We start from the raw sequence: 12,700 nt of genomic DNA, 5'->3' as shown, positions 1-12,700 counted from the left end.
CACTACATTGTATTTCCAGTTGCACAAGGAATGAGACAGGAATCAATCGAAACAGTAGCAGAGATTTAATACTTCTAAGTAAGGAGCATGAAGGCAAGCTACACAATTCAAAAATCATGCAGCTTCTTGGTGCATGTCTTGCACCCCCTCACTTACTTATGCCTCAGACTCCTGTGTTCATAAACCATTTTTCTTCTCTTGGGCCTTGATTAACTTGTTCCTCACTGAAAACCCTGTCTGCTGAGTAACTTCGATTCTCATCACTGTAGGTTCTTTCACTCCAATATACCTGCTCAGCCCTCTCAACTCTCCAACTCCAAACTTCAACGTCTTATCACAATTTCTTTTCCCAAATAGCCCCAGTTCCTAAACTCTACGCTCCTCATATTAGCTGGCTGGCCAATAAATGATTCTGCAATTCAGACAAACCGTTCAATTCTGTTATTGAAGACAAACACCATTCAGCAGCTGCATAGTAAAATCATGCCCATGATAAGAGCTAAATAAATAAAAGAAGTCATATGAAAGCAGTGATTACATTATAATAATAGGAGCTGTACAAACACCAGAAAGCACAGGCTGAGCTTGGTTGACATCAGCCATGCTCAGTAAAAACTGAATATTAGTCTCAGTTTATTCTTCTACCATAGCTTTTGCAGTCCTATGTAGCTTTACACTTCTATTTCCCAAATTTGTTATAAATAATGGGTTCAGTCAGTCAGTTTAGATACTAATTAAAGAGACAGTATCAACTCAGGACCCCGAAACTATGCTTTATAACCCACAGCTTCATCCTACTAAGTCATTGGTACTTTCCAATACTGGTCATAAATAATGATTTCTGTACTGAAACAGCAAATTCCCTAAGAAAACAGAAATTGCACTTCAGTTTCCTTGAATTTGGAAAGGGTTTTTTTTGAGAAAGTGTAAAGAAGTACGACGTGTTTGAATTTACAAGACATCTTGATGCTTACTGGAAAAGAGCTGTCACTCAGTAACTCAATTCAGATAACACAAGCACCATCATATTTAAAGATGAAGACTTTAAGATCAGGGCTTAGGGCAAAAGCACATTAAACATATTTAAGTAGCGTTAAATACCTAAATAATAAGTTGCAGAAGATTCTTCATCTGCATTGCAATGACTCAGAGTATTCTCAGCAAACTATCAAACTCCTTTCAGACAAAAACTTCATTATGTTAACAAAGAATCATTAAATCAACACTTGACAATTACATCAATTTATTAGTAACTCCACGTTCAGGTACACTTTGCAAATACTCACAGAAACCTTCAATTTTGTCAGCTGTTTTGCTCCATGCCACCTGCCTCGTTTCCATTATGACCTGAATAGTCCTCCTTTCTGGACTACTCTTCTTAAGACTGAATACTGTCATAACAGTTCCCAACTCCAAGGTCCTTTTGATCTGGCTTTTCTCATACTCTGGAAGAACTCCATAGTCTATACTCTTTCTGGGCATTTTTGTATTTTTTAGTCAAACTTTTATGGCTTTTCAGTGTCTGAAAAAAAAGAAAACAGAAAAAATTCAGTATTTAAAACAGTAGACACATGGCTTACATTAACTGCATCTTTGCCATTTTACCCTGAAAGTACGAACAGTCTTCACAGAAGGAGATACCAGTGATGCTTTGGTAGACACACTGCAGCAAAATTTATTAGAGTCTCCTAAGACATCAAAAATGTGCACTTTAACCCTAGCAAATTTCTTTCAAGCATCAAATCTGCTTTTATTAATTTATATAGTGAGAGGTCTTTGCTCATGGAGATACTCTCTGACACAGAGACAGAAGTAACTTTTATGAGGTATCACCATTCCTAGAGGGATTTCTTTATTGCTTTAGGATATTTGTAAAATTATGATCCATAAAATCTCACAAGTTCTCTGTGAGCTGGAAGTTAAACTTTACATTCTTGAAACTAAGGATAATTTAGTTTTCACTACTGTAAGAAATATCTGGAAATTCATTTTGTCCTAAATATTGAGAACCTTAACGTCAACACAACAAATATCTGCAACAGATCTGAATCATACTAAAAAAAAAAAAAAAAAAAAACTTTCTCCTATGATTTTTTTTATATTCCAAATGGCATTTTCAGATAATCAAAATTCTGTTTCCATGGTGAACAGCAGCAAATTTGTTGTTGGTCTTCTTTGCCCTGTACTACTAATGAAGCATGAGCTTGCTGCCTGAAGAGACCTCTGAAGTCTGAGAAGCAATCACAGGCACTTCGGCCAGAGCTGCCGTCTTCCTGATACTACATCAGGAGCGAGGAAGTGCTGATGATGGAAGCCTACCAACCCAGTGACAAGATAACACATGAAATAATGACACCAGCTTGTGTGAACTCTTGCATTATAAGAGAATTTAAACCTATGTGAGAGCTATATGAAAATTTAAACCAGCTAACGGTCCTCCTGAGAGATGTAAAGAAAATGAGGGGAAAGTATGAGTAAATACAAAATACTGAAACGACTGCTGGCTATGTCTAAAAAGACTCAGTTTATGCCCCTTTGAAACTTCACGGCTGTTTCTCCTACACAGTCTACTTTTCCTTACTCACATGTCACGTGGCAGGTATTTGTATGCATGCACTTGGGACACATCTTGGCATAAAACAGGCAAAAGAAAAATGCGTGTGCAGCAGCTCTCATGAGTTTCTGTGCTTTGGTCTCCCACGCATCGCTGCATCAAAAGCTAATTACAAGCCCAAACACTCCTCTGCAATATTATTTGCAAACAAGATGCCCTGGAACCTGCTCTTTTATCCATGCACAAAGAAAGAAGTGTATCATTTTCACGCAAGTGGCAGGAGCTGCTGCCCCACAATTCCCAAACACCCCCCTTAACCACAACCCTGAATAGGACAAGTTTAAAAAAATCTCTGTGCACATGCAGCCACCAGCCACAGCATCTCCTCTGGTTCTGTTCCTCTCTCCTCAGTCCACTACTCTCCGTCACAAGCAGTTTCAGTTTCCGTGTTGATAGCTAATTCAACCATGACACTTTTCGCTTCCCCTTCTTCTGATCCTCCTCCCCCTCACCCCATGTCACTATCTCCTGACCTACTCTTCACTAAAGAGTGCTTTTTTCTGCTCTCATTAATACCACAAAACTGTCTTTCAACAGTGTGCCACTAGCTGCTTTTCATGCAGTCTGAGGCAGTTTGGTGCAACTGTTCCAACCCCTTTTTAAATTCTACCAATTCAATAAACACCTTTTTCCTTTACAGAGAAGAGAACAACAGTCCCTTCTTAACTATGAAGTGGTCTCTTCAGCACTGCCCCCAGTGAACCTCAAGTGCTCTACAGCATGAACCATACCTCACTCCATGTTTTGCAAAACATTATACAGGTTATTTGGTATTTAATATCCATAAATTGTTATTTTAATATGAAAATTTAATATCCTTGCAATACTGAAAGAAAAATATATATCCCAATCCTACAAGTGAAAGAGAGCGGACAACTTTTAAGTGTAGTAAGCAACAGCAGATTTTAGCCGGAATGTAACTGATCCTCTTTGACTCCCTGGAACTAATCAGATGATCATTTAAATTAGCACGGGCTTGCCACTAACAAGACAGCCACACTTGTCTTGCTACACCAACTTGTAATAACAGAAATGAAAGGAAGGGAAAATGAAAAAATAGAGTCTTTACAGAGTGTCTGGTTTTCTGACAAACAAAAAGAAACCCCATCTCACTTTGCTCTTTACATTAAGAAATGTAATAAAAGGAATATGCTGTGATTTGGAACAAGGTTTACCCATTTCAGTAACACTTCACTGCAATAATAAACCCCCCAACTTTTCAATGAGCATAGTTTTTCAAGAGGCTATAACAAATTATACATCTTCTCTGCTTTTCACAGAAGAAGGTTCAGATGTAAAATGAAACATGACTTAGAACAACAAGAAAAGGAGTTTCTAAGTACAGTTTAATATAAAGGCAATGCAGCAGGTATTTTTGATAAATTAGTCCCTATGTACAAAGGAACTGCCTCTCAGAGGTGGCTTCTTAAGAAGTTTCCGCTGAATATAAAATACTGGACTTCCCCTTTTGAAGTAGCTCTTTCTTCCAAAAACAGAGCAAACAGCAGTTTTAGACTAACTTAAATACTAAACCGTAGTTTTTAACTTACTGTGAAACAGTTGAGGATATCTACTTCACCAGAAAAGGTGGAAAGAGTTGTTACATTTGCTCATTATCACTGACCACTTATCTCCTGTTCTGGCAACCTGCTCCAGTTTAAGAATAACGTCACATTGAGCTGCCTGATAGTAAAACACATCAGACCTCCCAAAAGAACTAATAGAATCACTTGATATTAGAGCTAATATTTTAAATATTAAGAGTCTTACACATACCCACAGGTGCCCTTCAGCTTTCTTATACCCATCACTGCACAACCATTTGAATCAACAATATTTCTACCTATTCACACAGCAGAACTCTGTAATGAGCCTCCTTGCTCCATTTTCTGGATACCTCTAAGCTAGCAGGGTATGAGCTAAAGACACCCTTATGAGCAATAGAAGCATTATTGGTCTTCTACCGAAGAGCTATTGAAACCTAAAGTAGAAAGATCCCCTGCTTCACTTACACGATTCAACAAGTGAGCTAACAATCACAGAAACATATCACAAGCTCTAGTTCAGTTCTATTCACCAATACATAACTGTTTCCTTCTGATTACAGGCACTATAGGAGCTAAATATTGATGGTGTCCTGTACCACATACAGAACTGGGACCACTTGTTACTGTTTGTGTAATAAGAGTAGTTCTGATACTTTTTTTTATTGAAAAGCCAGACTGATTTGGACTAAAAAGTCAGAAAGACTCACTACAAGTAAACAAGTGAACATGGACACAGAAAAAAAAAAAAACCACTACTTAATCTATCCAGAAACCTGCACATTTAGTTTTACTTTATTACAGTACTTTACAGAATCAAACCCTTCTTATCTGAAGATCAGTCTACAACTCTTAACTCCCTTTGTGATAACACAAAGAGTGGAAAAACTGCACTAAAGGCAAACTACAGATGCACATACTAGTAAAGAACATCACAGATAAGTACTGGTGAATCGATACTCTTGTTAAAACTTCACCTACATGACACAGCAGGTACTTTCCAGGCTCATGAGTATAGCCAAAAAGTAATATTCAAAGTTTGACTCATCAAAGTTTCTTTGTGCTTTCAGCACTGCAAAAGGACCACTGCATCTCCTGCCCTTAGCTCTGCCTTTGGATGCACTTAGGACACCACCTCACCCAAGCACAGCACCACCAGTATGCATGTCCACCACCAACACACCAGTACCACAGAGCTAATAAATTACTATCAACGCATGGATCTTTGTGCATTGCTCCGCGACGCAGCTGTGGCCCTCAGACCAACACAGGGCAGTGGAACCGCACCAGGAAGGCTGGCTGCCCACTTGTCATGGCCTGGAGGCCCCACGCTGGGGCCCTCACCCTGGGCAGAGCCATGCATGGCACGGGGCTGCTGTCAGGCACAAGTTAAAGGTTTCCTTCCTTTTTCTACGGCAGCCTGGCCTGCGGCGGAGAGCGGCCACAAGGTGCGGGGTGGCAGGGTCCCCTCAAGGAGCCCCTGTCCCGTTCCGGCCAGCGCCACGCACCCCAGCACGGCCTTCCCTCGCACCTGCTGCGCAGCCCGCCCGTGCCTCACCCCTCGCCTCCCCTCACACGACCCTCCCTCGCACCCACCGAGTGAAACCTGCGCGGGGTGCGGCTGTTCCGCCCCAGCCCAGCGGCACCTGCTGCCCCATCCACGGGGACCGCCCCCACCTGCGCAGCGGCGGGGAGCTGCCTCCCGCCGGTACCGGTACCTCCGCGTCCCGCCGCGCTCCCGGGACTCCCGCTTCTGCTTCGGCTGCAACCGGGAAGGGGCGGGGTCACGTGACCCCCTACGGCCACCCCCTGGCGCGCGGGGCTGGCTGGGCACTCGGTGCCAGTTCCCCTCAGCCGGGACCGGAGCGGTTCTTCCACCCTCAGCGGGCCGGAGCTCTTCGCCCCCCGGCCGGGGGCCCCCCCCCCCCCCCTTATCTCCACTTCCCCGCGGTGCAGGTGTCGAAGCGGGCTCCCTGCTGCCAGTGTCCCCTCCGGGCCTCACAGCCACCGTGAGGCGGGAGGGGGAGCCGCGCTGTGCCCCCTCCTGCCATGCCCCGCCACTTAGCCGTTCGTCCGTTCTGCTCATGCGGAGAGGAAAGGTCGCTAGCACGGCTGGGAATTGCTAAATATTGAACGGAACTTTGAGAGAGCGAGTTTAGGAAAAGCTTTAAAACTTCACTGTCACTGGAGTTGAGGTTTTCAAGTCAAAATTTACTCATTGTAGTGGATCGTTTAAAAAGTGCAATATAAGACAACCACTTCAGCTTACAATCGGCAGTACTTTAAGTATTTACCAGGTTAGGATTCAGAAGAGCAGTGACAACACATGTCATACTGTTCTGAGGTCAAGCCCCAATACTGCCGTAGAATTTGAGGTATCGGGGTTTGTCTCAGACCAATTCAATAAACCTGGGGAAAATTCCTGTATTCACAGGCAGAAAACAGGGGACAAGTCACGACAATTCATAGAATCATAGAATAGTTAGGGTTGGAAAGGACCTTAAGATCATCAAGTTCCAACCCCCCTGCCATGGGCAGGGACACCTCACACTAAACCATGTCACCCAAGGCTCTGTCCAAGCTGGCCTTGAACACTGCCAGGGATGGAGCATTCACCACTTCCCTGGACAACCCATTCCAGTGCCTCACCACCCTCACAGTAAAGAATTTCCTCCTTATATCCAATCTAAACATCCCCTGTTTAAGTTTTAACCCTTTTAACAGACTAGAATCTAATCTACTGCAAGGAAATAAATGTTTCCCATAGTTTCAGCCAGCTTTATGAATGGTTAAACAGTAGCCAAACATTGTATTTTATAAATACTTGCACCCTAGACACGCAGAAATGACTGAAACAAAATGATACCTGGAATAGGGTAGGGACAAGTTCTGCAAACAAACATCAACAGCACTATTACCTAGCTACCTAGAAAGAGAAGAAAATGACAATTGTACCCAGCAAAAGCTGTAGGGGTAATTTGAGAAACTCCTCACAAATCCAAACTAACAAGCCTTTTATCATAATTAAAAGCACCAGAGAATTTTACATAAGCATGACTTATCAGGATCAGAATTGAAGAGTATATTCAAAATATACCACCACAAAAGGAAACAAAGCCTGAAACCCCAATACATGTGAAGGGTGTGGATCATTTTCAATGCAAAATAAAAAAATGACCATTACAAGCTCATCATCCTTCATTATTTCATGAGCTGCCTTGCTAAAGACTCTTCACATTTTTCCACAAGTCATACCCCTTTCTAACATGTGACACAATTAGGAACTCACAGAACAACATCTTAACAGGAGACATGATAGTCAAAAAAAACAGGAATAGTAAAATATGTATCAGTCACACCAAGATGTCTCTCCCATGCTTTGTTTTTACCTTTTCATCTTTAAAGCCTTCAATGTTTCCTGTTGAAGCTGCCTTTGAAATTACGTGAAGGGTGACAGAATGCTAGCACCAAGCAACCAACTTCCCCAGCTGCAAAAGCTAATACCAAAACATTCGTATGGTCAAAGCCACAGAGTACACACTCCACACCACAGAAAACTAAAGGGTGCACATGATCGTGAGCATTTTACAAGCAGGAGATAACAGTATCCTCTGAATTCCAGCTGTCAGATGTGGAATTCATCTGGTTACGTTGACAGTGAATCTGAGTTACAGCAAATACCAACCTCAGCAGCCCGTCCTGGTTCTGCTTCACTTGCCCAAGTACCAACAGCCTCCTCATATGGCATAGCTTCCGCACAGGAACCACCCTTGAACAATTCGCAAGCCACACAGGCATGGAGTTGACCATCTTTATGATACTCAGAGACTTTGCTGCAGAAGTGAAGCACTACTACAAAGTATATCCAGCTTTGGTCTAGACATATTTCAGTGTGGTTGTGCCTCAGTGGTGTCCTGGAAGGAAGACTGAAACCTCCCAACATTTCTTGCACAGCCCTAGAGTACCTCATAAAACTCTCTCTTAAGAGTCATCAAACAAAGAGAATTTGTTTATGTAAGAATATCATAGCTGCAGTGGAGATCATAACATTGAATTGCTGGATGTAACAAAATCTCAGCCATATAGAGATGAAGAAAGTAATCCTTAAAAACAAACCAATAAAATGGTAACTCTTAGAAAAAACAGCTGTTACCCAGCACATCCACTACTCCAAAAGTGTACTCAGACACTCTTGCAATCACAACTGAAGGTTCCAGTTACTGTCAGAATCAGCAACTCTGCCATCCAGCTGTCAAACCTCAAAATCAGGCAGACAACAGAATTCCCTGTAAAGACTATGGACCTCACAGTCACAGATAATTATTGGGCGATGTGTTCAGTCCTCAGAAAAAAGCCCTGTATACATGTGCTGACGAGAGGTGTGGGAAAATCAGTTCTCTGAGTTGGTGAATCTGGCCCCTGCAAAGCCTGTGTGTTTAAAAAGGAGGTTAGCCACTAGGATTAAATCTTCCTTCCTTTTTTCTTTATTTTTCTTTCCTTCCCCCTCCCCCAGTTTAACATTTTTCTATAATTTTAAGAGGCTCCTTGAATTGTAAAAAAATATAATCACAATTCATACTATAAGATCTGAAAAGAGAGTCTTTCAGCTGGGAGTACATTTTCACATTTCAATTATAAATCCCTCAAAAAATTGAATTTATAGTATTGACACTGACACTTTCCTAATTACAGCCTTGGAAACTTCAGCCTTGCCTTATTGTCATATTTGGTAATGCAGTTTTGATTAATTCCCCTGAAGAATAAAGCAAGGCGTGAACCAGAGTCACAGCTGTTGCTATGTGGCCTTATGGACATAATAAATTATGATCACAAAACTGGTGCCACTTCCTCACAGGAGCCAAAAAGAAAATACAGCTTTTATGTAGAAGATAGAGGTGGAATAGCTTTATCCCATCAATTGCAAGAAATGTTGAAGAGTCATTAGGCAGGGGGAACAACTATTTTAGAGACTCTTACTGACAGATTATCTAGCACCATTATAGTATTTACACTCCTTAGCGGGATGTATGCTAACTCAGGTAGATTTTCTCATTACAAAACCTAGAAGCAGTAGTTTCATAGAGAAAACTTCACTTTCAAGCTTTTTTTTTCATGAGCTTTTCACCTGCAGGACTCTGAAGCAGATTTTATATTGGTCATCAAACAAAATTGCGTACCACCTTCTCAGGACTAGGTGTCATTCCTGTTTCATATCAAAAAGCAAGTGCCAACTTGTGGGAGAGAAGTCTGTAATCATTCAAGACTAGCTGAAGACAGCTTCTGTAAGGGGAGTGGTATTACCTCGGCAGAGCTGTGTACTGCTTCTTGGATGGACGTATGATAGGGCGCTCGCACACACATCCACGTGAACTGGTTGGCTGCTGGAATCTTAGGGGCCAGTGAATGCAGAGGACGTCTTGCTTTTTTGCTTTTTTTTATGTTTTATTCAAAAAATCATTTGTTTTGTAAAGTTTTTATCTTGTCAAAGAAAACGATTTTGCTTATGTACGAGACATAGTAATAAGGCTAGTCCTGAACTTGAGGTTGTTCATGGTGGCCCAGCAGCCATTGCCCAGCTGCCCTATTCCACAGTTGAGATGGCACCAATTGCTGCTGTCTGGAGGGAGAAGGGAAAGGATGCCCCTTCTAGTGACTGCTGTCACCAGTGGAACAGTCCTGTATCATCCCACCACCTCACAGCAATAGCTTCAGCTATGCTGGAAAGCCTTGTTTGGGTTTTCATGATCATCTTTAGTGTCTCAAAGGGCCTTCGTAGCACAAAGCTGACCTCTGAGAATATTTTCCAGCCATAGCAGCACAACCTCAATAACGACCTTTATGGGGACCCACCTTCAAACACAATCATACGGTGTGACAGGTCTGACACCCTCAGCACATCTCAGCGTAACGGGGTCCATCCTCCTTGCAAAGTGTATTTCTTGTTAAAAGTGTTCTAGTGTATGCTTTGGCTCCGTTCTTATCACAGCTTCATTTTAATCTTGGTAAATTATTGTCACTTAATCATAATATTTAAAGTAAATATTGATTTAAATAAACTACTTGAGTTGCTAGCAGAAAAGCTGACATGAAGGAAGGGAGGTTGCTCTTTTAAGTGGCTGGCCTGTTGCCTGCTGCAGTGTTTGTCTGAATCCTAGAACATTCAGCTACTCAGTTCAATCGCCCTGTCCCTTCTGATTTGCAAGCACTATGTTTAAAACAATTTCTGAGGAGTTACTGCTCTCTGTCCTCATACACAAATTACAGCACTGTCCTTTCCAATTCCTGTACTAATTTTAATTTCTAGATGTCAAAACAATTAGAAAAAATAGAAACGAAAATCATTATTTCACATTTTCAAAGGCGTGAGGCCCACAGAATGAGGAGGTTTGCCAGAGATCTAATAGCAGTAGAATGCCTTGGGCAGAACATGGCTTCCAGGTTTTATGCTAGTATCCTGACTTAGGAATGGTATTTCCTCATAGCAAAACAAGCTATGCCAGAAGAAAACTTTTCAGTTGTCAGAATTCTTTGTTTTTTTTTTTAATTTCAGTTGGGCAGAAACTTTGTGACTTGGTGATCAATAGAATCGTAAAAACACATGTGAGGAATCTGAACAAAGTGTCAAGGTGTGTTTTTTTATACACATACTAACTATTTATTCAGTGTCTTGAGCCCATTTTGCTGGCTGCACAGAACACCAGTGTATTTAAATGGCCTGCAGTCACACCTTCAGATGAGATGTAAAATACTACAGCCACTGCATCCACAGAGATAAAATGCCAGCAGCTTGTTACCAGTGCTATAAACAGCAATTTAATGCTAGCAAGGCCTCAGCAGAACAGGGAAACTGCAGGAGGCTCTGTAGGGAACCAGGAAAACTTTTCTCCTGTGCTTTCTAAGCTAATAAAATTAAAATCTCCCCTAAAACCAGTATGATTGCAAGTGGGAAGCACTGGGGAAAAAAGGCAGCATTTGACAATAGTTCTGAATGGAGTGAGTTGCAGCTCACCAAGAAAAAGTCCAGCTCTTCCCCTTGTTAGCATTCAGCCTTTAAATTCTTTCCCACTACAGAGTAGCACCCAGGGTCAGTTTAGGAGAGAAGAGTGCTCTGCTATCATCTGCTTTAGCCTCCCACTCTCACTCATTATCCTTGTAAGCTCTGAGAGGCACAAAGAAGGGTAACTTAAGTCAGGCTGGGCACAGCAATGAGCAAGGCCAAACTGGAGCAGTTAGCCACTGCTCTGAACTCATCGCAGGGGGCCCTGGAGGGAACTTACTGTGTGCTGCACTGACAAGAACATACACAGAGCACTGGTGCAATGAGCTCTCTTGATGGTCATTACCCATTTTCCTCTGGTGCTGCTGAAGTCTTCTTAACATTGACTTTGCTGCTGTGGTGGAAGCTCTCCTGGGACCACTAAACAGACATAAGCCAGGCCTTTATACATGGCTTTATAGAGCCACTTTATACATGGCTGATTGCAGGGATTTATTGTTGTCAAAGGGCTTCCTTCAGGGCACACAGGAAAGGAGGAGAAGTTCCTTCCATCTGTGCTCACTCATGCAAAGATCAGCTTTAATCCAACACATGCTACATCAGAAAAGTTTAGAAAAGCCCTCTAGCTAATCAAAGCACTAGAACTATCTGGGCATGGAGAGAGAGCACTGGTCTTAATACAAATAAGCATGTAATCATGTAAAAACACCTGTCAAAATCTCACTAAAATCAAACTACGGTTGAAAAATTAATGATGTACTCGAGTGGTAATTTCTGAATAGGGATAGAATGAGAAATACTCTTCTGGGATATGCATTGCAGATGCCTGTGCCTTGGAAGAGCATCCATCTGGTGTATCTCTAGGATCAGCATAGTTGTATAGAATGCAAATCGTTATTGCAACTGCTGTTATCTTTATGCACTGTAGTCATAACTGAATGAGTCACATTAAAGGGTCAAAACCTTCTGTTCTACTTTTTATGATAAGCATCTTTTTAACATACAGTGTTAGAGATCCTGTGCGTCAACAGATCAAGGTAGGAGTTAGTATTGGGTGAGGTACACGGACCCCAGCATGGAAACCCAATCTTATTAACGTATTTGTTAACAATTTAAAAGAGGGAATAAATGAAGGGGGAGAGAATTTAGACAGTATATCTACTAATGACTAACATACTAAATAATTCAGATATTTAGTATAGGCTGGTTAAGTTTTCTAGTCTCTCAGACTGCCTTCTAGCTTGCAGAACAAATCGGAGTAGCTGGGTTAAGAGTCTGCTGGGTACTCTGCTCAGGGGCCTGCAGATGGAGAAGACATGAAGCTGCAACCTGTACAAATTCGCTGAGGCCCATGGTCTGCAGTAATGGTCTCCTGAGTACCGTGTAGAGCAAATTTAACTTTGCAGCTTCAGAAGAACCTCTGTTGGCAAAGGACCGTTTTTCAGACATTCAAGCAGATACCAGCCACCACATGACAGGCTCTTTCGCAAATACATGTGTTCACATATAGGCAGAGTCATACTATTTCACTACATGTAAGAAGCC

At 41.9% G+C, this 12,700-nt stretch overlaps 1 protein-coding gene and 1 long non-coding RNA gene across 3 annotated transcripts in view; one reads left to right on the top strand and one right to left on the bottom strand.

Annotated features, from left to right (window-relative positions):
• PLCG2 (phospholipase C gamma 2) overlaps positions 1 to 5,934 on the bottom strand; it is a 76,725-nt gene extending 70,791 nt beyond the window's left edge. For both annotated transcript variants that reach the window (XM_061372793.1, XM_061372791.1), the window contains exons 1-2: positions 5,836 to 5,934; positions 1,287 to 1,522 (exon numbers count right to left, since the gene is read on the bottom strand). In XM_061372793.1, the coding sequence (XP_061228777.1) occupies positions 1,287 to 1,482 (196 nt within the window). In that variant the 5' untranslated portion in view covers positions 1,483 to 1,522; positions 5,836 to 5,934. The remainder of the gene's footprint in view (positions 1 to 1,286; positions 1,523 to 5,835) is intronic.
• LOC133222766 (uncharacterized) lies at positions 3,257 to 5,378 on the top strand. The gene is made up of 3 exons (XR_009728368.1): positions 3,257 to 3,376; positions 4,722 to 4,801; positions 5,229 to 5,378. It is a non-coding gene; the product is annotated as an uncharacterized LOC133222766 (long non-coding RNA).
• Positions 5,935 to 12,700: the final 6,766 nt, after the last annotated feature.

This window comes from Neopsephotus bourkii, unplaced genomic scaffold, assembly GCF_033783945.1.
Source record: "Neopsephotus bourkii isolate Nb327-2 ecotype Australia unplaced genomic scaffold, CSIRO-AGI_Nbou_v1 NB_1616, whole genome shotgun sequence".
NCBI classification, from domain to species: Eukaryota; Metazoa; Chordata; class Aves; order Psittaciformes; family Psittacidae; genus Neopsephotus; species Neopsephotus bourkii.
This window is presented reverse-complemented; position numbering and strand designations above follow the sequence as displayed.